The 27,433-nt window shown below is 41.3% G+C and overlaps 1 protein-coding gene across 6 annotated transcripts; it reads left to right on the plus strand.

Moving 5' to 3' along the window:
• Positions 1-1,005: 1,005 nt before the first annotated feature.
• myo9b (myosin IXb) lies at positions 1,006-26,026 on the plus strand. 6 transcript variants are annotated; one of them, XM_046408705.1, is made up of 41 exons: positions 1,006-1,560; positions 1,865-2,701; positions 8,125-8,219; positions 8,419-8,481; positions 8,687-8,786; positions 10,187-10,287; positions 11,942-12,065; positions 12,409-12,498; positions 12,631-12,747; positions 12,999-13,133; positions 13,267-13,388; positions 13,953-14,094; positions 14,987-15,176; positions 15,342-15,405; positions 15,736-15,828; positions 15,929-15,968; positions 16,143-16,265; positions 16,680-16,760; positions 16,835-16,945; positions 17,091-17,213; positions 17,440-17,589; positions 17,792-17,943; positions 18,497-18,826; positions 18,991-19,072; positions 19,221-19,418; positions 20,484-20,593; positions 20,712-20,791; positions 20,946-21,124; positions 21,323-21,430; positions 21,566-21,736; positions 21,831-21,872; positions 21,966-22,077; positions 22,168-22,241; positions 22,368-22,560; positions 23,013-23,141; positions 23,248-23,353; positions 23,521-23,652; positions 23,814-23,937; positions 24,246-24,346; positions 24,442-24,578; positions 24,858-25,000. In XM_046408705.1, the coding sequence occupies exons 2-40, from the start codon at positions 1,931-1,933 to the stop codon at positions 24,572-24,574; spliced, it is 5,391 nt and encodes a 1,796-aa protein (XP_046264661.1). In that variant the 5' UTR covers positions 1,006-1,560; positions 1,865-1,930; the 3' UTR covers positions 24,575-24,578; positions 24,858-25,000. The 6 variants fall into 6 exon arrangements, with proteins under 6 accessions (XP_046264661.1, XP_046264659.1, XP_046264656.1 ...); XM_046408703.1 differs by having other exon boundaries at positions 1,008-1,560; positions 15,742-15,828; positions 24,442-24,566; positions 24,858-26,026; XM_046408700.1 differs by having other exon boundaries at positions 1,009-1,560; positions 24,442-24,566; positions 24,858-26,026.
• Positions 26,027-27,433: the final 1,407 nt, after the last annotated feature.

Genomic DNA, 27,433 nt, shown 5'->3' on the forward strand with positions numbered 1-27,433 from the left:
TTTACATTTTATCAATCACAATAGTAAGGACAAATTATAGCATTATAGCATTATAATTCTCAAGTGCAACAGGACTATTTCAGTTATCTTAAATATACCAGATGCAGCTCTACAAGCCACATATTGTTGAAAATACGTGTAAAATAAGCTTCCATTACACCCTTCATAAATAAATAAATGTTACACGAGACCAAACAAGACCAAAACATCCCTTTCGTTTTTCAGCCACTACTTTCACAAAACGGCTTGAGGCCAAAGTGCTAATTAAAAGCGTTGAAAGGATTTGCAGACCAGCTTTAAGATTGCTGACCATTTCTTCTGCTTTTAGGACACAGGAATATCGCACAGGCCATTAAAACCTGGCATTAAACCTTGACGAGCAAAAGCTCTGTCTATATTTAACCACACTGTCCGTTTTCATCACTCTGACATGATGCAGTGCCTTCTGGACACCATGGAGCACCTAAGGTAAACATAATGAAAAATAAAGGGTCTTTTGTGTCATGTGCAATGAATATGATAAGCAAATAGCACTGAAATCACCCCCTGCCTGGACAGTGCCATAAATTCCATGAAATTCCATTGAAAGCATATTTCCACCAAAGCAGAAGCTGACTTCTCTAAGGCTGATTTCTCCAAAATTCAGCACCAAACTAATTTACAAGGATGTAATGATTTGATGATTTTGGGATGCAATGATCCTTTAAGTGAAAGCGCATTTCTTCTTTTGTCTGCAGCCCAGAGAATGTCAGTTAAATTTTGTCGTTGCTGCTGTTGTTGTTCAGATATTTGACAAGATGTTTTATTTTCTACGAATGGTGTTTTTGTTTTTAATTGCGTAGTCGAGAAATATTTATATTTGGCAAATAAAAATTATTTGGTTGCAATACACCAAACGCCCACTAGATGGTGGGCAAACCTCATAGTAAGCCCTTAAGAACAAACCGGGTAAAATAAAACTACTCGCTCGTTTCGTCCCTATTAACTTCTCCTCCTCAGTAAAGTGAAAGTGTCGCCTTCTCTCTCCGTGTTGAAGGGTCCTCTGGCGTGTGTGTGTGTGTGTGTGTTGTTTTTTGTCAACAGCTTTATCTCTTTTTGGCTAAAGGGTGGCAACTTTCAGGTCGGTGTGGGGTAAACCATTCATTTATTTCCACCTCGCCGACGCTTGTGTGTGCGTGTGTGTGTGTGTGTGTGTGTGTGTGTGTGTGTGTGTGGAGCAATCTAGGAAGTAAAGTGAGCCTGACGTTTCTACCAGGACGACGAGAGGACGTTAATCCCCAATTTCTTAAGAAACTGTGATTTACACGAGAAGTAACGTCGCCGAACTACATGGAAATTAGGACGTCATCATTTACATATGATGACAAGGCATTTGTCGACTCACCTTTTCGGCAAGCGCAGGTGAAGAAGACTTTTTCTTTCCCTTTTTTTATTTGCCCGAATATTGTGTGATTGGAGTTCGCCGACGCTGAGCGGACGGTGCGCAGCTCTTCCACTTGCTTTCGCTTCCAGGGAGTATTTCGGCTTTTTAAAGATGAAATGAGCGCTTTATCTGGAAAGGTGAGACTTATTTCAACATTTCTGGTCCTGTTTCGCGCTGGTTGCTATGTGTCTTTTGTCTCCTGTGCGGATGTTCGGGGTGGGATAAGAGGAAATGCAGAGTGTTGTTATCTCAGGTATTTACATGTTGATTCAGAGGCACACGAGGAAGTTTTTATGTCAGAAATAATGCATTTTACAGGAAAGAGTCTGTTTAAATTGTAAGCGACCTCAGCCTTACATTAACCAGTACTTTTCTCTTCATTCCAACTTTCTGCTCTTCATCTTACACTTGGTCACGCTGTGGGTTTGTGTGTTTCTGCAGTGGATGCTGGCAGAGATTTGGGGCAGTGAGTTATGCTGAAGCCTGCCTGTATATTTGTATATCAGGATGAGCACTACAGATGGACCCGGGACCCCTGAGCTGGAGGAAGTGTCCCGCGTCGTGCAGATCTACCCCAGGCTTTCCCAGGACACACCTGCCTACTGTCCCCTCCAGGTCACTGGTGGGGATACGGCAAGGACAGTCATCCACAGCGCCGTGGTCACTCTGGGCCTGGATGCCAGTCAGACGTACAGCCTGCTGGAGGTCAGGGAGCACGGAGGGGAGGAGAGGTCGCTGGAAGCCAGGGACTGCATTTTAGAGCGAGTCCTGGTATGGCCGCCGGAGACGTGGAAGTGGCACCCTCAGACACATGGCTACTACTTCATCCTGCAAACTGACAATGGAGGCAACCAAACAGAGACTTCCACAGAGGACTACGACGACCTCTGTAACCTCCAAGCTGTAAGCGAGGATAGCATTCTGACGGCTTTACGCCAGCGCTTCTACAGACTCAAAATCTACACCTACGCCAGCAACATCCTCATCGCCATCAACCCCAATAAGTACCTACCTGTTTACTACAATCCCAAGTATGTCAAGATGTACGAGAACCAGCCGCTGGGCAAACTTAGCCCTCATATATTTGCAATGGCAGACGTGGCCTTCCGTGCTATGCTGACCCGGCAGGTTAACCAGTGTATTGTGATATCTGGTGAGAGTGGCTCGGGCAAAACTGAAAGCAGCAGTTATCTCATCCACTGCCTGACTGCCCTCAGCCAGAAGACGTACTCCGGTGGGCTGAAACGGATCATCCTCGGGGCTGGCCCGGTGCTAGAGGTAAGTCATTATGATGTGAAGCTGGCCTCCTGCTAAAACCCCCTGACACCCACATCGTCGTCGCAGTCCACGGTGTTGTGTGTAGAGGCGATAACACATTAGTGTCAGACATCGCTAAACATCGCTGCAGATTTTAAACATTTGGCGTTTATACATGTTGTTTGGACAAGACAAGAAACGTGAAGACGTTTCAATGGCTCTGGGAAGTTTAGATGTGTATTTATTTATCCTACTGTAAGTTTTTCTGCCCATGATGGGCATTTTTGACTCTCTCCAGCTGTGAACAGTCATAGCAGCAGATTAGAGGTTATTTTCCTCGCTTTACCACGTGATCTGTTAAATTCTGTCAAAACATACTAATTTATTTAGTTCAATGAAGACAAAAAACAAGTATTAAATGGAGAAATGTCACTTAAATGTGCCAACAGTTTTTGTTTTTTGTTGCTTAATATCCTTAATTCTTTTTAGTTTTGTTCTGTTGGTCGGACAAAACGAGCAAAGATGTTTAAAGATGCCACTTGGGGAGCTTTGTCAGGAGCTTTGTCAGATATTTTTCACTATTTATTTACGTGGCAAAAAAAACACAACTGCTCAGAAAAATGATGACAGATGAAAGTGGAGTTTATGACTGACTTTGACCAGCTGACTTTGCTGAAGTCTGCAGGGAGCCATGAGTCGTTAACCAAGACTCATAGACTTCATAGAGTCTCCAGATTAATAGATGATAGATGATTAAATCAAACTGCATTTGCATTTTACTGAGCGCCCACTTCAGACTCACATCCTTTTTTTAGAAGTGTTTACCACTGCTGTTCAAAAAACATTGTGAAATAAAGAAACCATTCCCTTTCTACAGGAAGTAGGTACATGTCTGCTTCATGTGTTTTTCACTTCCTGCAGTATAATTGCGGTGTAATCAACATTACCCACAAAGCAGATGTGTAATCCAAACCTTTAGGGACTCTGTGGTGTTTTGTTGGTTTTTTTTTTTTAATAAGGGGAAATATAAAACAGAGATGCAACAGATGTCAGAACATGAAGAGAGTAAGAAGGCAGAAAATCTGTTCTGTGCTGAGCCGGCAGATGAAATCACATTTTCATCATCATCACAGTGTGAACGTGTGCGATATACATGCTGCAGAAGACGGCCTGACACACATCGGAGCCCTGGACACGTGGGCATCAGATGAAGCCCCTGCTGTCTGTCAGCTGTCGGTATTTGTTAATTTATCACAACTCGTACCGTCGTCGCATCACTGAGCTCGGTCACCACACACTGCAGATTTTGTGCAGGCCTGATCAGTAACACATGCAAATGTCAGCATTTGCGCATTTGGTGTTGCAGTATTCCTCTCATTTTGTATGTTTCATCGAGTCAGAAAAAAGGAAGGAGTTTGTGTAAGACTGGGAATTCCCTTTTTTTTTTCTTTTTGAGAGCACATAACTTCAGTTTCACTCTCCCACATATAGATACAAGTTTTCTTTGTTGGCTGTCACCGTGCTATAGTAACTGTGTCACTGAGTAATACAACAAGCCGCTTTCTGTTTTAGTCTCGTGGTCGGTTGCACAATTTCAGTGATAACTGACGTGAAACGAGAGCCAAATGACTATTTTAGGAAAATACTGACGTGCTTGGGACTTAACACAGTTGCACAGGAGACACACAGTTATTATCATTATTATTATTTTATTGTATTCAGTTCTCAGGTCCTGAGAACCAATCAGAAAGGGGGAAGCAGGGGATTAGATTGCACTGTACCACTAACCTTTTGGACAAAGGATCCTGGCCCACGTTGTTACTGATCTCACACACACCCACCCACCCACACACACACACAATCTTAAGGGGCCAGTATCTCATTAGACAGTGTCTATATATGGATTTTTCCTCTATCTGAACAAGTCCAACAAGTTCTTCCTAGAAATCCAGTGACAGTTAAAGTATTTCTTCTCTTAACTGATCTTTATGGTATTTTGTTGTTTTGTGTTCTTAGGCTTCCAAAGAGGCAGAGATTTAGCTTGAGGAAAGCAAGTGGGTCATTGTTTTGGTGTGATACACATTTTTTTAAAAGCAGCAAGCTTATTGAATGCATGGCTCATATCCCAGCAGTAACCCTTAGGCTAAAGCAGAGGAGGCAGTGCACAAGTGCTTATACCTAAGCTGAACATCAATAGAGGCCAAAACAAGCCTTATTGACTAGAGTCCTACTGCAATAATGAGAATCAGCTGATGTGTTAATTTGTTGTGTGGGGTCTTTAAAGTGCTGTAGTTTGGCTGCTTGGGAGTCACACCCTAAAATACTTGATTCTTTTTATCTAAAATCTAAAAATCTCAACTGCTCCTTCCTTCGATTCAAAATTATCTCGCTTTGCATCAGTATGTAATGGAAACTGCACGATTTTAATCTAGAGCAAAATAACTGCCGCCGACGCTTTCATTGTGCCTCTTTTAAAATATCGTACGAAATAACAAAGATCTCAAATAATGTTGTAAATTGTTTGTAAAAGATCTGCAGTGAGTAGCCAGCAGGTGATGGAACATCGCTTTCGTTAGGTATGGTGGCTACCTGACTGAGTGGCTGCTGCTGAGGAATGCGTTGGGTGTTGGTGATCAGGAAGTGGAGAGCTGTGCTCCACAGTGGGAATGTGCAGGGCGTTGTCTTTGAGGGAACACCAGAACAGGAACGTGTCGGAACAGGCTCGGCCAGGTCTGCTGGAAAGCCCACACAAAGTCTAAATCACCTCTTTCGTTTTTGTTTTTTTCTTTTCTAAATCTTAGCCCATTGCTTCGCTTTGTTTCAAATCAGGCATCATGGATCCTCTGACGGCTACATTTCAAGGCCATATTCCTGCTCAAACCGTGTTTCTATCCCGCTGTCCTCTTCTTGTCAATGTTAAGGCGACCCTCCCCATCTCACAAACTCAGGAAATATCACATTATCACATTTCACATTGGATTTCGCGATTGACGTGAGGGGTCACACTGTTTACAGTGTAGGAAAGCAGAAAGAAACAATTCTGATGCACAAAATGACTTTTTCCTGACCGCTCTTAAATATATAAAAAAAGTCATTGGTCGTTGCTTATGCAACCAGTGATAATAAGTCACAGGAGCTGCAGTGTTAGTAATAAAACAATGGATTTTATGGGTTTTATGGATCTGTAGATCATCTATTTGGTTACTGTCGGACAGCAGTGAAAAATGAAAAATCACAATAACCATGACACCAATGTGACGTTTTCACGCTGTTCATTTTGCATGACAACAGTCCAAAAACCAAAACATATTTAATTTATAACTATTTATAAATTTATTTAAGTATCCTCAGTTCAATTCAATTCAATTTATTTATATGGCAACTTAAACAATCAAAATTGTCTCTAGATGCTTTACAGAAACCCAGAGCCTGAACCCCCGAGCAAGCAGACAGTGGCAAGGAAAAAGTCCCTTTTAACAGGAAGAAACCTTGGGCAGGACCTGGCGTTCCTCCCATTTGAGAAGCTGAAACCAGAGAATGTTTGACGCTTGTGGTGTCAGCGAAAGGTCCACTGGTATTTCCCACTTTGCTGGCAGTTTTTGAGGCCAAATTCCTGATGATAAACTTGGAATTTTGTTGTCTTTACGAGCATACCAGTTCTACCTGAACGAATCATTAGTTATCAGTTCAGCCTGGCCCTCTTCATGATAGTGTCCATCAGAGGAACCAGACCACAAACACCTGTTTCCCTCCCTCCTCCACATACCAGCTTCACTTTCCTCTCCACATGCCTTTCATCCTTTCCATGTTTACTCAACCAAGTTTGATTGATCTGGTTGGAACTGAAATCCATGCATGTCTGAATAAATCCCTCACTGTATTTACTGTTACGCTGAGGAACATTCCAGCGACTAAAACCTTTACCTTCCAGCGTACCATCAGTGCAGTTTACGGGTCTAACTCGCTGTCTGCATAAGCATTACTGTGGCCTGTTAAGACACGACCTTCAGCACAGCACACACTGGAATGAAGGAGAACAATACCTGCAGATGCTGACACGGCTTATGTTTGGAGGGGATTAAAACTTTGGAGGTAGACGCCGATCCAGTGTCAGCTGCAGCTGATGAGCGTCATTTTTCCCACTGACTTTTGGAGGGTTTTTTTGTGTGTGTGTTATTGATAGTGATCCTTAGTAACCGTCTCCAATCACATTAGAATTATCCATGCAACTCTTCGGCTGCAACTCATGACTAATTATCTGCGTCATCAGTTATTGTAACTGTTTGTTTTTAGGATTGATCGTTAAGGTTAGAAGATTACTAGAAGTGTTCATCAAGTTTTCCAGACCCCAAAGTGTTGTTAAGTTGCTTCTTACTTTGCCTGAACAGCAGTTGAAATATGAAGATTTTTAATTTATAATGATGTGAAACAGGAAAAAGAAAATCCGTTTGAGCTGCAGGAGCCAGTCAACATTGGCCGTTTTTACTTGATGAATAAGTTAAAATAGTTTTTTCTGTGGTGGTTGACTAACCAATTGTTCCTACTTTATTGCTACTGGACGATAATGTTGGAGAAACAGTAGCAGGTTTTTTTGTTTGTTTTATTGACCATGCAGCACAGAAATCCATTTTTGACTGAGCCATGATAGACTGTTTTTAAAACTGAAATATAACCGTGTTGTGCATAGTAGGTTATAGTTTCTTGGCGTTATTGATGAAAGTAGCGACAATGCAGTCGTGAGATGGCTGTGGGGGTATCAGGAGGTTTGGTGGGACGGCCACTAATCAGAAGGTTAGTGGTTCAATCCCCGTCTCCAGTTGCATGTCGGGCAAGATACTGAGTGTGTGTGTGTGTGTGTGAGAGAGAGCGAGCAGGTCTTCAGGTCTTCACCTTGCATGGAAGTGTATGAATGTGAAAGCAGTGAGTGTTGTAAAGCACTTTGAGGAGTCCGCAGACTATAAAACTGCAACAAATTCAAGTTCAAGTCCATTCACAACATCAAAAATCTATTTTTTCTTCTGAAAAGCAATGCAACACCTTCAACAGTTAGATGTGGTATTTTTCACTTGTTGTCTAATAATAATCTAAACTTATCAGACTGCACTTTTAACAGTAGCTTTGTCAACAACCTGCAGCCAAATCAATTATTTGATTTTTATTTTTTGATAATTTGGTCAGATGATTGGTGAGTTACTCAGTTAGTCAAGACAGATTAACTGATAGTGAACTGTTTAATTACAGCCCTAGTTTGGAGTCAGAGTAGCCTGATCTTAAATGTTACATAATGTGACTAATCAAAACAGTCACATGCAAGTGATGTATTTGATAGCTGCTCTGCAAACGTTTCAAGTGTTTACGTCTGGGTGCCAGTGTCTGTGAGAAACATGCCCACAATTTTGTCCGTTTATATTAGCGGTAACTTATGTTCCCTATGTTTTAAACAGGCCTTTGGCAATGCTAGGACTTCAGAGAATAACAACTCCAGCCGCTTTGGGAAGTTCATCCAGCTCAACTATCTGGAGAGTGGTGTCATCAGAGGGTATGACGTCTGCGACCTTCCTATACTCTTTTAATGAATCCTCAAGACTTTTGCAGAATAGTTAACAGTTATTCTTGCTTGATATATGCATTTCATTTAACGGTTTGTTGTTCTCCTTCTTCTTCTTCTTCTTCTTCTTCACCCGCAGTGAAGTTCCACAGTTTTTGTTGACATTCTCTTCTTTGTGTGTTTCTTGCAGGGCAGTTATTGAGAAGTACCTGCTAGAAAAGTCCCGTCTGGTGTCCAGAGATAAGAATGAGAGGTATAATGATATCAGAAAAACAGAGATGCTCCTAATTCACGTTTTATTTTCATTTTCTTCAACTTTACTGACATTGCCCCCAGTTTGCACCTGAAACCTGAGCTCTAATACAAACACACTAAGTGAAACTTAGCAAACTTCACAGCGCTGTGCGGTGCTGTAAAGTGCAGTGAATTGACTGATTGACTGTATCCGTGACCCGCAGGAACTACCACGTGTTCTACTACCTGCTGATGGGCGCGTCCAAAGACGAGCAGGAGGAGTTTCATCTCTTAAAGCCACAAGATTATCTCTACCTCAAGCAGGTACCTTTGATCTGTATGCTCAACAGCAGCTGTCATATAGAAAGGCAGGCACCAGCCTAAGACGCGATGTGTCATTTGGCGTTACCTAATGAGGAAAACAATGGTAGCTGTTTATAGAAACGGACCCACAACAGCCAGAAAGTTCTCAGCAGTAAATTGTAGCGTGTTAGCGTTTCCTCAGGACAGTGAATAAATCAAACTGCACCTTTAACCAGGCTCGCAATGCACCTGCTTTCTCTCAAAATAACTTTATCATATTGAGAAAGTCAAGTTCCACACACACACACACACACACACACAGTGTCTGTTCAGTCCAGTTTAATTAAGCCTTGGAAAGGACAGGACAGGACAGGACAGGAAGGACTTAGCCCGGGTGGTGAGGACAGCACAGGGGATTGTGGGCTGCCATCTACCAGATCTGGACTCAGTTTTATGCTGCGTGAGTCCAGAAAAAGGCCAGACGTATTGCTACAGATCCCACCCACCAGGGCGACTACCTGTTTGTACCACTTCCATCAGGAGAGGAACATTGAAACAATCACAAACAGACTCAGGGACAGCTTCTTCCCCAGAGCTGTAAAAGCAATAGCCCCCCTGCAGTGAAACACTCACATCCCATCCTCCCCTACAGGACTTCACACATGCACCCCTCCTCCAATGTTGAAAATGCAGTTGTTCAGCTCCTGTGTGCACTGAAGAACGTACTGATACCACCAGGTTAATCTCTGTCTAGTTTCGAGCAACAGTCTCACTTTTTATTTGAGCAACTTTATACTCCCTTTTTTGTTTGTTTGTGGTTGTTCTTGATTTTTGATTTATTCAAGCATTCCAGCTGCATGTATGTGTATGTGTATGCATTTATTATTATATAATTTGCTGGCAAATTACAGGTTTGTGTGTCCCTCATGAAGCATGCGTTACCAATCTTCAGCTTACAAATAACAAATGTTAAAGGGAGTGCATAGTGCATAGAAAAGTATGCATAGTGCATATATAAACTCAGAGCTGAACATGAAATAAGATAAGATGAACTTTATTGATCCCGCAGTGGGGAAATTCACCTGTTGTGGCAGCTCACAAGAACACAAGAAGAGTGCAAAAAGTGTGCATAAACAGTTACAAAAAATATAGAGGTGAAATAAATTAACAATTTACAAGGTAAGTAAAAATAGTACACTATAGAAATAAATGAATCATTAATTTTGTATTAAACTATAAAACACAAAAGGTTTATTTCACAGAGGAATGAAAACAGAATCAGAGTGTGACGAGTCGAGTCTTCGTGATGACTCATAAAGTTAAAGAAAATAGATAACTCTTGTTTCTGAATCATTGATTATGTGTGGTCGGATTAGACTGACAGTGTATTTCTCTCCACGTCTCGTCTGATTCTTCTACAGGAAGACCTTTGTTTAGACGATGAGGAGAAACTTGAGCAGGAATACAAGAGGCTCCATCAAGCTATGGAGATGGTTGGCTTCCTGGCCTCCACCAAGAAACAGTATGTATGAGTTTCGGTGACGGTCAACACAACTGGACGGCTGCAGGCTGGAGTCAAACTAGCGTACCCGTACATATCTTTTAGGGAAAGTCAGTGAAAGAGTTAAAGGTGCAGAAAGCGCTTCTAATCCAATACACTTGTTGTCAAATTCACTTAATATCTCCTGATGATCTGCAAGCCGTGTGTGTGATCAGAGGATACCTGGTGTCTTTCACTGTGTAACATTACTTACTGAGGCTAACTTACACTCACACATCAAACATCAGACTCTCTGGGTTCGGCCATATTTCTTCTGATCACTTAGCTCAGTTGTTAGTGTTGTTGCCTTGGCAATGTGCGTCCATGAATCTGGGGAGTGTGGAGCTTCTGAAGGAGCACTGAAGGCTTTGGCTGTTTGGCAGCCAAAAGCCAACAAATCAACAATCATTCCCCACAATTGCTTACTCCACCTTTGATGGACCACAGACTGAGAGAGGCACTACATCAACCAAACGTAGCACTGGCCTAGACTAGACTAGAGTAGACTGGAAGGTTTGGATCATCTCTGGCACGTATATTATAATATTAAAGCCCTTGTTCTATTGAGAGGGTCGGTGAAGAAAATCGGATTTACAGAAATATTTGAAAGAGAAATATTTACTGTACACCACCTATTACCATCACAGTTTTTAGACAATGTTTACAGTGAGCCTGCACCAGATTTGAATTAGCTGCACAAATCCAAAAAACTAAGTAAGCAGGCAGAGGAACTCTTAACTGTGCTGTTCGCTGTCGAGGAGCTTTTTGCTTTCTGTGCTGGTGTCGGCGACAGGTCAGAGCTTGTCAAGTCAAACAGGAGAAAAAATGCAGCAAGCATGTCGACAAGTGCCTGGCCTCGGGTCACAGCGCGCACATTAAAGCACCAGCAGCATTGTTTGTAAACCGTAAACCAAATCCAGTAACTGTTAAAGTGAATACATCTACAAAGCAATGTGACACTGCATTTACAGTATGTTGAACTAACTAATTTTGCCCTGCATGTACATCTTGTTTTTAGGCTTTCTTGCCTAACATAGCTGATGAGACATATAATTATATAACAAAATAGATGATGTTAATACTAGCTGCTATTTGCCTGTACAGTACTAGATGAGCTTGCCTACCAGACACTGTTATAAGTTGGCTACAAATGCACGTGTTTCACGCCAGCTTTGGGTTATTTCTGACATTTTGATGAGCTATTAGCAAGGATTGAACATACAAAAAAGGAGATAGAACGAGACAGTATAAGACACAAATGTCAGTATTTAGTCATTTTGAGAGTATGAGAAGAATTGTCGGTGATAAGTGAAGTTGGAGCGTTTGGAAATTTATTTGAATGAAGGGCGACCAGTTACAAATATGTCAAAGCACTGATGAAATGCATATTGTGACTAGAAACCTTTCACACAATAGAAACTCAGCCGGGTTGATCAATGATAAAATGTTGAGTGTCAGTGTAAAATCATCGTGTTTCATTGAATTCTGTTGAGGCTTTTAGCTGTTCATGTCCCCTGCAATGCTGCAACTGAGGCCCTCCATTTGGCTGCCAGGTGTTGCCAGGTGGTGGCTGCCGATCCCCCCTAAAAAAGTCTCATGCCATCTGCTTGTGTGTGTGTGTGTTTTAAATATGCAGCGTATTTTCCATCCTCTCTGCCGTTTTGCTCCTGGGCAACGTGACATACACACTATCAGAGGACACCAACGTCCTGGAAGTCGGACCGGCTGAAGTTTTGTCCTCGCTGTCTGACCTGCTCAAAGTGCGTCCCTAAAGTGAAACCAGCTGGTGATACACGCCTACACGCTGCTAAACCGTCATCTGGATTTATTATCTGCCTTCTCCAGTTGATCCTTGTGTTGTGTCAATTCAACAAAACCTTGCATGAGATCACACCAACTTGAAAATATTATTACTCAGTGAGCTGAGCAACTTATGAAGATTAAGCGTGTCATCGCTACGCCTAAAATAGTTCTCTGTGTTGTTAAAAACACAAACAGGTTTCAACCTGCTCTGTTTGTCAAATACAGTATCTGCTCGAAATTTCCTTTTGGATGAAAATTTGTTACAGTACCTGTAGAACGGCCATAACTGTTTGTTTTTAGGTGAAAAAGGAGCCGCTGGTCAACACTCTGACCAAGAGGAGAGTAATGACCGCCAACACCGCCATGGATTCACAATACACACTACAGGAGGTATGGGGTTTAGATTTAGCATTAAGATGAATTAATAAGTAATTAAATATATTGATTCTGAGGTCACTGATTTGCATTTTTGTTGTTTTTAGAAGTGAAATCTTAAAGTTGTAACTGGCTTTGTTTCTTTAGGCCTTCGCAGTGCGGGACTCCATGGCCAAGTCTTTGTACGGCGCTCTGTTTGACTGGCTCATCCTTCACATCAACCATGCGATGCTCAATAGGCGAGACATGGAGGAGTCCGTCTCTGTAGGTCACATGATTCAGCGTGGGGCTGCTCTTTTGACTTCGAGGATTAATTTAAATCGATTATTTTTTTTTTCAAGTACTGAAAGGGGAACTACAAAGTGTCACACACGAAGTCCTACAGTCGTTCACTGTAGGTTTAGAAGGTTTAGAAGTAAATGTGCAGCCTTAATGTGGCTAATGAATTACATTATTGTGTTTTCTGCAGTTATTGTGTTTGTTGTGAACGGTCGCGCTTGCTGTTTTGTTGTTAGTGTTTGTCCATCGGTGTCCTGGACATGTTTGGATTCGAGAACCTCCAGACAAACAGCTTTGAGCAGCTGTGCATCAACTACACCAATGAGAAGCTGCAGTATTACATCAACCAGCACATTTTCAAGCTTGAGCAAGTATGTGTTTGTATTTGTGTCTTTCTGTTCTGTATCTTTTCTGTATGCACTGTTTGGCTGTTACTAATCCGTCTCCGCAACATGTCATCACCTGATGTTAGTAATCTGATTATGTAATTAAAAAACATTCCAGGAAGATTATTTGTCAGAGGGCATCCCCTGGCAAAACGTCGACTATTCTGACAACAGTGGCTGCGTTCAGCTGATCAGCAAGAAGTCAACCGGGATCTTTGACTTGCTGGATGAAAAGAGCAAGTAGGTGAATTTTTAGTGATCGGTCTTTGTTGTAAGTAGGTCTTTTACAAAATGTGTCAGGGCAAAGAGAGGAATAAGTCCTTTCTTGAGCAATAAATATAAAAAAATAGTCATTATTTGCTCTTTGCCAGCTATTGAGTCACCACAAGACATCCAGCTGAACTCGATTTCTTTAAATTTCATCTCACATATTCAGCCATCATATCTTTTTTTTTTCTTTTTTTGCAGATAAATACTCTCAAAACATGTAAAGAGTCTCTCCTGGGTTTACTTATAGATATCAGTAACATTTTATAATGTCTAAAAAATGACTAGACCTTTGTTGTATATTTTGTAAAGTTGCGTGTTTGCATTATCTCAGATGTTTCCAGCTGTGGTCAGACCCAGAGAAATTCGTAATTTCATTCAAGGTGATGTTGTGTTTCTTTTGTTCACCTGTCGCTGTGATGATGCTGTCATCTCAGTTGCTGCTGACTTTTTTCTTTGCCAAAGTCAGTCTTTTCCAGTTTCCCCGTTGTTATATGCTGTTATTGATATTCCCTCCTTCTCTTTGTGTGTCTTCAGCCTCCCTCAGGCCACAGATGAAACCCTGTTGGACAAGTTGAAGCAGCAGCATCAGGACAACCCATTCTTTGTGCCCTCTTCAAATACAGAGCTGACCTTTGTTATTCAACACTTTGCTGGGAAGGTTAAATACCACATGAAGGTGGAGTATATGTCTCACACTACATACATATTGATACTGCCAAGTGAACCATGATCACTGCGTCATGTTTTCGGCTTTCTCATTCCGGTGAACGTGATATCTCAGGAAGGCCTGGAGGGAATTTCTTCAAATTTGGCACCAAATGTTACCAAATGGTTAAAATTTGGTGGTTTAAGGTCACTGTGACCTCACAAAACATGTTTGTGACCTTAACTTCATAAAAGAAGTATGACAGCACTTCCCTCAAATGTTTAATAGGATAAATTAATTAAGTGCTGACATTAAATATCCAAAAGGTGAATGGTCCACTTCACTTTGACATCATAATATTTTAGTCTGACCTTATTTCACATTTGGTCAAATGCTGAACTCGTGACACTGATGTTGGGTGTCCACTTTGAAACTGTGCTGATTGCATAGATCTTCTGTGCTCCTGGGTTGAACATATGTGGGAAGCATTCATGTTGTAGAATTTCTAGCTTCATGTTCTGTCTGTTTATAGTAATGATTTCCATTTTGCTACTTCTGAGCTACTCTTATTACCTTTTTGTTAAATTCTTTCCAAACCTTCACCACATATGAGTCTGGCCAGACATGCATACAAACCGCAAACTTATCCCACGCAATGATGCACACAACCGCAACGCAGTACTCGACTACTGTGACACAGCGAGCCTCTGCGGTGACCTTGTCAGATAAGCCGCTGTGGGAAAGTTCTTGAAAACCTTGATGAACTAAGTGAATGATTAATTCTGCTCCCTCCCCCGAAAAGGCTGTTGTTACCCCGTGAAGTTTGAAGTTGTGAATGTGTGCAATGTATGCGGAGCAGCACATATTCTGTGTGACTGCAGGAAGAATAAAAGTATGCGCTGTGTCATTTTTGATTCTTCAGGATTTCCGGCAGAAAAACACCGAGCACATGCGCCCTGAGGTCGTATCACTTCTACGGAGCAGTGAGCGGGCGTTCTTGCATCACTTGGTTGCATCCAGTCCAGAAGCACAGTTCAGATGGGGAGTCCTCCGAGCCACAATTCGCATCTTGGCAGTATTCAAGAAAATGGGACGCCAGCGGGCGGAACTGAGTACGACGCTTCAGTAAACTGATTGAGCTGCATTTTGAGCTGCGTCCTGTGTAACAGTGAATGTGTCTCAGTTGGACAAACTAGTCGCAGCTTATCAGGAATTACATGTTTGTTTAACTGAACTCACTGAATACAGTAAATAGACTTAATGTCTTGTCCACACAGGGACTCCCCGTCGGTCCCTTAGAGACATGAAACATCGCAGCAGTGCTGTGGACAGGATGTCCAGGTAAAATTTCCAAATCTAGTGCGTTTCTGGTGGATTTTACTGCCACTGATGTGTCTCTCTTCCACTTGAGTTTGATTGTGATGCAGCCAAATGTATTCAAGCTGACTGCAGGTTTTGAATCAGGCTACAACTGATTAAGAACAACAACTACTTCCTTTAACAACAGCCATCAATCATCCTGTATTTCATGTATTCATTCATTATCTAATTTATTTGTTTCTAGTTAGTCATTTAGTTAAGCTTTATTTATTCAGGAAATCTCATACACCTTTATGAAAGTAAAACTTAATCTTATCTGATAAAGTTAAAGTACCTCTGTGACGTTCGCAGCAACAGCCTGACGCTGGATTTCTCCTTCGATCGCTCTGATGAGCTGCCTCTTGATGTTTTTGAAGACATCTTTGCCAATTATGAAAAGAAAAAGTAAGTAGATGTAAACATAACCTCACATATTATGTTTCCCCCTCCCACATTATATTTCCAGAGCTGTATGTTGAATGAAGCATCATGTTATTTTCGGCAGGAAAAGTAGAGGCAATCGACAGAAGCAGCTCATTCCAAAGGTAAAGGCTTTTTATTTCATGTCAGAGATGCTTGTGTATCTTTTAAAGTTAATGAGAATTCATTTTGTTTATTCACTTCACCTGTCCCTGTCTGTTTATTCTGCCGTGTGTCCATTCAAAGTCCTTCTGTTATGGTCACAAAGCTCACAGACTTTGTTACGGTTTGTTAAACAGAACCTCATGGATTTCCACTCACTCCAATATGTCGTCGGTCTCACCGCGCATGACCGAACCAGCAAGTTCATCTTCCACCCTCATAGGAAGACCAAACCCCCCACAGTCAGCACTCAGTTTCAGGTGTGTCCTCTCTGTTCCCCGTCTCATAAAGTCTAACATCATGTCTTAACTGTCAGAGTTAAGAGCTTTTTCTTGTCCTTCTTTTTTTTTTTTTTTTACTGGATATACATTGTAAGATTTTAGACGAAAACCTTGACAGTTATATTTCGTAAGATACAGATGTTAAACAACCTGTTGCCTCAGTGATTGTCCCCCATTCGTACTCACTGGTCATGTCCTAGATCAGTAAGTTTTATACTCGTGTATACCCGAGTTTGACATACTTGATTAAGAACATTACCTAACAATAAATAAAGTCCTGAACACAACCTTGAGCTGCAGCTGTAGTCTCAGGTTTACACATTTTTGTTTGGTACATTTTAAATTGCTGTCACAATAATTCAACATCATTCACTGCCCTCATGTATCTCACAGGCGTCGCTAACGAAGCTGATGGAGACGATTGAAAAAGCAGAGCCATTCTTTATTTTCTGCGTCCGCTCCAATGCTGAAAAGGTAATGTCATCATCCTCATGAATCTGGTCCTACATGTTGGACTGCATGTTCATCACTTGTGTTGGTTTTCACAGAAAGAGCTCCACTTTGACGATGAGCTTGTGCTACAGCAAATCAAGTACACGGGCATACTGCAGATGGTGCACATGCAGAAGTGTGCATACAGTGCCAAATACAGCTTCAAGGTGGGAAATCATTTTTAGAAAGATGTTGTGTGGAGTGTGTATGCCAACATCCCTGTTAGGATGACTAACTTACTTCTGTATTTGCAGATGACAGTTCATTTTGCACTTCTTTTATTTTTCTTTTTACTTTTCCTATCGATAATAGGAATTTGCTGAGAAGTTCAGAATTTTGCTTCCAAAAGGATCTACTGGAACGGCAGAGCACATAACTGAGCTGTTTGAGAGCATGGAGATGGATAAGATGGCCTACCAAATAGGAAAAACCCAGGTAGATATTCTGTATAATCCCTGTAATTTATTCTGATTTTCGCTCACCACCTGGTTAGTGGTCACAGTTTTCAGCGTCACTTTACACTGGGGTCATCGGTGGTGACTGCATGTACCCATGTTTCTGTAATAAGCAATGATGCATTTACTGAAATGTACTACACATGACACAGTACAAATGTCCCTTGTGGTTTCACCATTTGTATGTCTTTCTTTCATCTACTCAGGTGTTCCTCAAGGAGAAAGAGAGGCAAGTGCTCCAAGACACTCTGAACAAAGAAGTGATGCGTCGCATCATCATCCTGCAGCATTGGTTCCGTGACTGTCTGATCCGGATGCACTTCCTGCAGAAGAGAGATGCAACAATGCTTATACAGGTGCCATTTATTGTGTAAAATACTGTACAATAAAAAAAACTATTTGGAAATCTATTCATGAAAACTAGCAGAAACCTGCTCATCTCCCCATATGTTCCTGTGGAGAAATATTGAGATATGAGCAATATTCCCCAAGTCTTGAGAAGATATGAAGAACGTGACTGTAGAATAGAGCTGACAGAGGATTTCCGGTGTTTTTCAGAGGCGCTGGCGTGAGTTTTATGACAAGAAAAACCGAGCTGCTACGGTGATTCAGATGGCATGGAGGAGTTCCCTGATTAGCTCGACACTTGAGAAGGAGGAAGAGGATGATGAAGATGAGACGGCATCCAAATCCCGTCCTGGGCGGGACAGGTATATACCACTACACTGCTCACTTGAATAAAATGTCACTTTGGTAGAGTTCAGCTTGTTTTAATAGATGTAAAAAAAGAAGCCAAGCCCTGGATAACAAGAGGTTCTCAGACACGCCTGAAAATTAAAATGATAAATTCTGAATAATTTACTTTTATTATTACTGGTATTCCACACACACAATACCACAATTTTATGTTGGGCGTGTCTATGTGGGAGTGAATGTTGTGCTCAGGACCATGTGACCAAGATATGTACTAAGCAGTGCATTTTACTATTGACAAAAAAAAAAACTTGTCAGTGCTCCCTGCTGGCCAAATATTGTATAGCACAAACATTTCTTGTCAGCCCCAGTATATCTGTGAAGCTATAATAGGTTCATGTCAACCCAGGTTTAAGTAGTTTCATTTAGACAGTGAAGTAATTACTGATCAGTTTACCTTATGTACATTTTAGTTAAACTTGTAATGGAAATCAGATGATTTAGTTAGTTATTACAGTATGTATATAGTTACTGTGATGCCGCTCTGATTTAATGGTTCTTGCATAACAGCTTGACAAAAAGGGGGTTAAAGAGGCAGAACAAAGTGGACCACAGCCCGAGCGGGACCAAGGGGCCAGTCGGCGGCCAGTCTGCACGGGGGGACAGGAGCAGGGAGAAGCGAGAGGGCAGAGGAACCCCTCCACCTCTCAACCGACCTTTCTCCCTCCCGCTGGATACTCACAGTGATCATCGCTCCACCAGCCCCAACAAGAGTCCGCTTCAGCGCTACAAAGACATATCGGGCATCAAGGAGAAAGCAGAGAGGTGGAGGGAAAGACAGAGCGATGATTCAAGTCCGGAAATGCGGCGACGACTAGACAATAGGAAGGGTGATTTTCAGTAAGCATCCTAAACTTCTCAGAATCAAATGAAGCTTTAACAGGGCCCCCAACAAGCTCTTTTAATGTCATTAACTTCTCCTGCATTTCACTATTCTGACATTATAGTTTTTTATGCGGCAGTGATCTCTGAAGATATAAATCTTATTTTGCTCTGCAACACAGGCGCAAAGGGAAGTCCATGTCTGCAGATGAACTGTCCAGGATCAGCTCATCCGGCTCCGATACCTCACCTTCAACCAACGAGGTAATGTTTGTTAATATTTGCATTGGCCTGTCAGAGTACTATAGTTCTGTGTGTTGAAAGTAGAAAAACACATGAATGGAGGCTCCCTACACATGAATCAAAGAAGGTCACCCAGCCTCTGCCTCATCACCTTTCCTGGCCCAATTAGGTCAGAGTGCATTACCGCAAGCAGCCCAAACGCAAGAGGCGCTTAGCCTACGCCCGCAGCGGTTTGATGATTAACTTTGGGGACTCCAAAGAGAGCGAGTACTGGAGCTTTCCCCTGCCGCCCATCAGTCCCCACGTGCCCAGCATGAAGAGCTCGGCCAGTAGCGTGGATGTCCGGGCCCTCGCAACCCAGGTCAAGGTACTAACCTGACCGGAGACGTTTTGACCAACCGCACCTCTCCTCTGCATGCAGAACTTGCATGTTTTTTTGGGGAGGGTTGCATTGCTCTGGAACTTCTGATTTCTTCCATGCAGCCCAGGATGATAAAGAATGAGCTGTTGCTTCCGAATCTCCAAAGTTCATTTCTGATCTTTTTTGTCTCTTTGCTCAAATGAGCCGTAGGTCAGCGGTTCAGACTCACTACAGATGCGGTGAACTGTTTTTGTGTTTTTGGGTCACTTTAAAGTTAATATAGGGATTGTGACTTTAACTACTTTAGCTTACTGCTTAATTTCTAATCATTTTGATGAGGTTTTATACTACAGTAATAATAAATACAACACTATGACCCTATGACCCTTATTCAGGTAGTTATCTTACACGAGATTCTGGATTTGTGTACAGTTTATTAAATTTGTGAACTCACCTGAATCATACAACTTTTTTAAGTATGCATGGCAACTTGTATTGAACCTAAACTACATGATCTCATACATGTGAACCAATTATTAACTGACCCGATGTTCCTCAGGTTATGGCAGTGATTATTTTGTTCTAAGTCACCACTGGGATATCAGTGATCGTTCACAATAATCATGAACCTGAATAAATGGCCAATTGTTTCCAGCCCCATCTAAATATGAACATATAAACATGGCAATCAGATTTGAAATCAGTTAATTTGTCAATTAAATCTCACTTGTCTGTTTAAATAACAAATGTCAATCACACCGACAGTGTTATTAATATATGAACTAATTCATCTCACACCAACTAAGGCAAAAAAGGTCAAAGCTCAGTTGGTGGCAGGAGGCAGTGAAGCTTTGCATGATGGGTAAAAATGGTTGAGGACTACCACTACTGCACTGATATTTGACCGTGTTTGCTGTATGTGGTCTGGTTTGGTGGTGGAGGGACCGTGGTGGTGCAGCTGCTGCAGGGGGACATGGCAGGGAAGAAGGACTGACTCTGTACAACTCAGTAAAGTGGTTGCCACTGCTATAATTTGATTAAGCACATGTTCATGTTTTGATACTGCTGCAGATGCTACCAGAACCTGATGGGTCGAGGTTCAGTCTTCCAGCAAGAAGGACCAATGAGGACTCAGCAGGACAACAGGGATCTAACCAATCACAACTCACAACCCCGGAGAGGTAAAACCCCTCTTTCACTTCAGAGGAAATTGCTCAAGTGCTCAAAGTTAAAGATGTTTAACGGTACTCGATGTGATGTTGTGCTGTACGTTATTGACGGAGGCTGTTTTTTCTACAGGATTTGGTTTCTCACTAAATTCCTGAAAAAGCGGCCACATAAATATTCCCCAAGCAATGACTCTCCGTTAGATAAAACAGGTAACCAAAACCTACCGACATTGCATTTATTTTAAATATGCCCACGCAGGTCACTTATGTGCTGTAGTATAAACAAAATGTAAATCAGCTGTGGGCTTTTTTGTATTATTATGTCAGCCTAATAATAGCTACATCTACCCTCCTCTGATTGCAGTCACCTTGCCCAGTTACACTCCACATCCCTACCACACGCCAAACCAGGACAGAGTCAATCGAAACCCCACCATCCGAATCAGTCGTGGCACACGGGTAATGCAGTGTAACACGTCTCTGGACCGTGAGATCACTAATCCAAAAGAACTGCGACACCTGGACGAATTCCTCGGCAATCAGGTGAGCACATGGGGACTTTAAAGTGCAATTCTAACTCATTTGTCTCGTAGCGTTAGACACTGTAGTCCAGTTCTTATAGACAATTTTAAATCCGGCTCAGGAAGGTGTTTCCATTTCATGAGCAGAGTTTGTACCCCTTGTACCTTTGTCCCTCTCTCCTTATGTTATTATGTTATCTCCCTATGTTCTGCTCCTCAGGTGAATGAGCTGCAAACTAGAGCAAAAGAGCTGTCACCAGCAGAGAGCATCTTCCTCACAGCCACCATGCAGTTCAGAGAGACCATCAAAGGCATGTACCATGTCCAGGTGAGTTCAGTATGTCCCTCTGTACAATATAAGGAGGAGGAGGAGGAGGTGCCATCTGTTACATCTTTTGGTTGTTGTTACATGTTGGAAAATGGCCACTAACAGTGCTTTTCATGCATGCTTTGTGACCAACAGAAGCCCCAGATTGGCTACAAAGATCTGATGAAGGGCTACCGCAACAAAGTGAGCACACTAGCGGGGTCGAAGAATAAAACCGAAGTCACCCTGGTGGTCAACTTGTTCCAGTCTGTGCTGGATGGATTCATTAGAGGCCAGATAAAACGAGTGGAGTGCGAGCCAGCCAAGGTGAGTTTGAGGATTTTAGTCATCGGTCTCTAAACTGCTTGGTCGATGTAATAATCACCCAACTCACTCAAATCTCACTTCTTGCTTCACTCAGGCCAACAAAACTACAAAGAAGAGGAGGAAAAAAGACAAATGTGTAAGTCACATACCAATATGAAGTTTTTTTTTTTGTCATAATACATCCAGGTCGATCATCCCAGTGCATTGTGTGTACTTCCTGTCTCTTCAGCTTGATAGCCCTCTGGATCACATGTTCAGCACATACCAGGTGAACATCATGCAGTCGTGTGACTTGTGTGGCTCCTACATCTGGGTAATGGAGAAAGCCTACATGTGTAGTGGTGAGTTCAAAGAAGTGCAAGACCACAAAATGTAACGGCATTTACAGAAATAATACAATTTGAATTGTTTTCAATTGTTTTTCATTTTAGCTTGCAAGTTAATATGTCACAAGAAATGCCTGGGCAAAATCATCACAGACTGTTCGACGCGATGTGCTATGCAGGTAGGAAATAACATTTTGAATATTCCTACAAATACTACAGTATCTCTAAAACATACACATCAAATTCTCAAGACTAATCTTCCATAAATCTCACATGTGTATTACTTTTGTCTTTGCTTGTGACAGGATGACAGTGTACCAGGCTCACTTCACTTTGGAGTCCCGGTGTGTGTACTCACCAGTAAAGCCAAACCTGTGCCACAAGTGGTGGAGATGTTGCTGATGTACGTGGAGATGAACGGACTCTACACGGAGGGCATTTACCGCAAGTCGGGCTCGGCCAGTCGAGCCAGGGAGCTCCACCAGATTCTGGAGACCAGTAAGAAATTCTTTGCACGCCATCTGACAGTTCTTTGTAACATCTTGTCTTAGGATTCCAACAGCTCCGGCCAGCCACAGTTGATGAAATTAACCGTTTTTCTAATTTCCCATATTCTCACTATTTTCTTTCTTTTTGGCTTTCTCAATCTAATCTCCTATTTCAATCTTTTTTGCTTACTTATTTATTTTTTAAATTTACGTACAAATTGGGGAAAATATTAGCTAAGTCTTAGATCATTTGAAAACTTATATGATGTATTTTTAAAACATTTTAAAGGAACCATAAACTTTATACTTATAGCGCAATGATGATATAATTCAGTTTACATCACATATATATATATATATATATATATATTTAATTCCATGTCAAAAGATTGTGTAGACTGATGCTAAGAAAAATTCATTTTAAATGTTCTTGGCGCATTGTTTTCTGTCTTGTGGCATCAGATCCTGAGGGGACCTCTTTAGACAACTACCCCATCCACACCATCGCAGGTCTGGTGAAACGTTGGCTCAGAGAGCTGCCGGACCCTCTCATGACCTTTGCCCTTTACAGCGACTTTCTGCATGCCGTGGGTGAGTTAATATTGACAGTGTTTTTAGTTTAAACCCCAAAACTCTGATTTGCATGTATGCATTTTGTTTTCTGCGGTTCACTGATCTCCGTTTTGTTTGCCCTCAGAGCTTCCAGAAAGCGCTGAGAGAATTAGGGCTGTTTATCAGAAGATCGACGAACTTCCTCCTTCTAATTACAACACGTTAGAGCGGCTCATCTTTCATCTTGTCAGGTAGGATCTCTAGTCTGTTTTTCCCTTCTCCTGCTTTTACTCTTAAACTGTAATGCCCATGTCTTGTGTGCTGCCGAGGCAAAGTGATTTCCTCTGTATTCTAAAATATTTATTTTTTCTGTATGTAATAAACATCCTGTGAGATCTTTATCTGTGTATCTTTTTAGGGTTGCAAAGGAGGAAGAGCACAATAAGATGTCACCAAACTCTCTCGCTATTGTGTTTGCCCCTTGCATCCTGCGTTCACCTAATGTTGATGATCCCTTCCTTGGGATGAAGGATGTGTCAAAGTCTACAATGTGAGTCATACTGCACACTCCCTCAACTCTCAAGAATTTTATATTATTTATTTATTCAGCTGTCTATTTTGCCTGCTGAAGAAGCCGAATGGACTCAAAATGGTGCATTCTCACTTGATAAACTGTATGAGTTTCTCTTTATGTGACCGTGTTGTCCAAAGGTGTGTGGAGATCCTGATCTCTGAGCAGTTCAGGCGCTACAACGAGAAGATGCAGAACATCCATGAGCTGGAATATGCAGAGGCCCTGGCTGTCAATCAGCTCAAACTGAGGAGACAAAACACGGTATTAAATTCACTGACAAGCCCTTTCTTGATTAGCCACATCTGCCAACAATTAGTATTTGACTCTGTATAAATCTCAGGAAAGTAACATTCAGTGATTTCACATCCTCCTTTATATTGATATTAGAAGACTAAAAGTCTTCTTTTCTTTCTTGCATATGTATGACCCAATAGCTAAACATCTTAAACATTCTAAAGAGGAGGGTGCGCTAGTTGAATAATTGCTCCTTTCCCAAATGAATTTCAAATGATTTGGAGCCAGTATCGTCATTCAGCTGACAGCAAACCACCACTCTGATCTCTTTGCAGATTATTGAAAAGCCCTCAGAGCTGGCCGTCCCACAGCAGATAGATCCGGATGAAATGGAGAAGACCCTCATTGAAAGGATCAGATCCATCAAGCAAGAAAAGTGAGCGGAGATATTTTTTGTTGGTTTCTTTTTCCGTTGGTGGTAAATATGCCGTTTAAATGTGTTTGTGTAATATCTTGCTTTGTTGTTTTCAGGCTAGACTTGGCCTGCAGGTTACCTGACCTGGAGCAGGAGAACTCTGACAATGAAAACTTGGACTCAGAGTCATCGATGAGCTCAGACAGCCTAGATGACCTCCTGGGGAGCCTGGACTCGGAAGGTCAGTAGGGAGGTAGGGTATCTTTACCTTCCTCTTCGGTTTAAGAAGACAGCTCACTAGTGAGGTTAAAATGGCTATGTGAGAAATAAAAATAGAGCTTGAATGAGAAGGTCAAACCATGTCTTGTTGTCACAATACCACACACTTGGCCAGACAGGAAGCATCCTTCTCAGACTGTTGAGCTTCTGAGAAAGTAGTCAACAGTGTGAGAGTTTGTATGTGTGAGCGTGTGTGTGTTTGTGTGTATGTACGACAAGGTCATCGAAAATATTTTGATGTTTATCTTACCAGGAAAGGCGACCATGCGAGTGAAAACCCAGAAACCCGACTGCTCGTCTAAACCTCCTGACCTGGCGCATAGAATAAGAAGTGTGATTGCTCAGATGGATGATGTTCAAATAGAGTTTGCACCTGGAGAAGAGGCAGATGTTACCCAATCTATGTGCTTCCTGCCCAGTCAAGACAGCACCTCCCCGACCAACAAGACCCAGATCACTAGCAAGACTTTAAATGCGAGCTTTGACAATCTGGACATCCCGTACATCGATGAGGATGAAGATCTAACCTCAGAATAACGCCTTAAGTTGTAATAATTGGAATATTCGCAAGTATGTGTTAATAGAAGTCTTGTGTCAAAAAGGAACTGTGCACTTTGTTTTATGGACATTTCCTTTTTTTCTTTGCTGCTATGGAGACAAAGTGCTTTGAGGATTTGCATGTATTTAAATGGATGTCGTACAGACAGACCCTTCAGGGCTTTTCTAACAGATCTGGAGAAAAACCTAACGTCAAGGACTACTCAGCCTCTTTATACCAGTACATGTTTTTGTGATTTTAAACATATTATTGTACACAGAATTGTACAATACACATTTTATATAAGCGGGGTGGAGCAGGTGCACTAGTTCTGTAAAAATGTGTGAACAGTTGTGTCATGTCTGTAGGGAAAAAAAAGGCAGGACAACATGATAATGAGCAGAACAAGTTACTTTATTAATGTGAGCTTGACCACTGTGGAACTACTCACCATTGATGGTATTTTGTTTGTTGTCTGGTTAGTTTACCAGAAAGGGCCATAAGACAGCCAGTGAATAGTGATTGACTATTGTACATGGAGACACTGCATTTTTACTCTGATTGAGTGAATTGTTTTGCATCAACAAGTTTTCAGTTGTGTTTTCTTCTTCTCATTTTCCTCTGGTACATCACCGCTGTGACTGACCACTGATTCACTATGCCTGTAAAGGGAATGGTCATATTGCTGCCTTTTACGCTGACTGAAAATACTTCACGCTGTCACTTTTCTTGGTATTGCAAACCTGTTTGACCAAGTAAACGTTTTGCCTATACTTTTACAGTAAGTTATAAAGAATATGCATGCCTGTACATTTTATAAGGGTTAGGAATAATTCGCAAGTTTGACTTATGTGACCAACAGAAATAAACTGACCATTTTCAAATGTCTCCTGCTGTAATAATGTAGCTTTGACCACAACAAGTGTCTTTACAAGTAGGCTGTAACAGAGGGTGTATTATGATGAAAGGTAAAAAATAAATAAATAAATAAGAAGCTGGACAAAAAAAGAAGCACCTTTTAAACGACTGCAACTAATGAAAGAAATATAGAATTGGAATGATTATTTGGACTGAAATCTATCAGTCATTTTAGAAGTGCTACAAAACACCAGATTTAGAGCATATTGGATCCATGATTTGTTCACCAAATTTTGATATTACACAATATTTATTTTGAATAGCTAATTAGATTATATGTCCCCACTGGATTCACCAAGTGAGTACCCATAGCACAATATATTTGGAAGCTTAAATCGTATTTCAGGTAGAACAGTTCAAGTAAAAAAGAGATGCCCCTTGTGTCAATGAGATCATGAATTAATCTGAAACATGGAAAATATTTTCTACGTAATGTTATTGTGTAAGTGTGAAGTTATGTGTAAATATATATAAAATGTAACTTGAAGCCCAAACATTTTACTGGCTAGTCAGAAATCCCTTTTGGTTTTGGTGAAATTATTATATAAGGCTGTCATTCTGTGTGATACAGCTTCCCTTGTTTGAGCTGTACTAAGCAGGCATTTCAACACTCCAAAACGTTTTGCAGCAGCACATGCCTCATGGCAAATTTCCAGCCCAGAAGGTTTCATTTTGAGTAATTCCCCCACCATGAAAACTTAGTGAACACCACTCTTCTCCATTCTGAAATACATGTCATGGTCTCCAGTTTTGTAGTTTTTGGTTATTCTCTAAAATTATGGATATTGTGCCTCAGAATGTACTGGCATGCTTTAATACATGGATTAACTGCTATTAAAAAAAAATCAGTTAATTTGATTACCTTGGGCAAATCTTAATTTTTAGAATTTAGACTTTTCAACAAAATATGAATAAATATGTGTAAGAAATTAAAGAATGGATGACATTGATTCTGTTTGCAACAATGGACATGGTATAACATATACACAGTTATTATTGAGATTAATGAAATTGGCTATGTTTGTTTCTGCTTCATCTGGAACTTAAAGTTGATGAATTTTGGAGGATTATCAAGCTTTAAACAACAATGAGCTGTGAATTTCCCAAGGGTCCATTTTTTATAAACTGTCCACACAATTACTGAATTGTTTTTCGGGGAAGTGGCGGAACGTCTCGTAGACTGAGACCTAGTAAGTCACCATATAAGGCATTTCCTCTTCGTACGTCGAACCCCGCGGTGTAATGTTCACAAATCACCATTTAGAGATCAATTGCATCAACGTTTTTCTAGTCCAATTAGCTGCTCCGTTTGGATTTACAATGTTGTTAGACAGCCAATCGTTGAGCGGTGTTGCAATGAGAAGGCGGGTCAT

The sequence above is a fragment of the Scatophagus argus genome, chromosome 13, assembly GCF_020382885.2.
Source record: "Scatophagus argus isolate fScaArg1 chromosome 13, fScaArg1.pri, whole genome shotgun sequence".
Taxonomy (NCBI): domain Eukaryota; kingdom Metazoa; phylum Chordata; class Actinopteri; family Scatophagidae; genus Scatophagus; species Scatophagus argus.

Coding starts and splice junctions, on each gene's coding strand:
- myo9b (XM_046408700.1), top strand. CDS start 1,931: ATGAGCACTACAGATGGACCCGGGACCCCTGAGCTGGAGGAAGTGTCC. Junction 22,078..22,167: donor GAAAGCCTACATGTGTAGTG/GTGAGTTCAAAG, acceptor TTTTCATTTTAG/CTTGCAAGTTAATATGTCAC. Junction 22,561..23,012: donor CCACCAGATTCTGGAGACCA/GTAAGAAATTCT, acceptor TTGTGGCATCAG/ATCCTGAGGGGACCTCTTTA.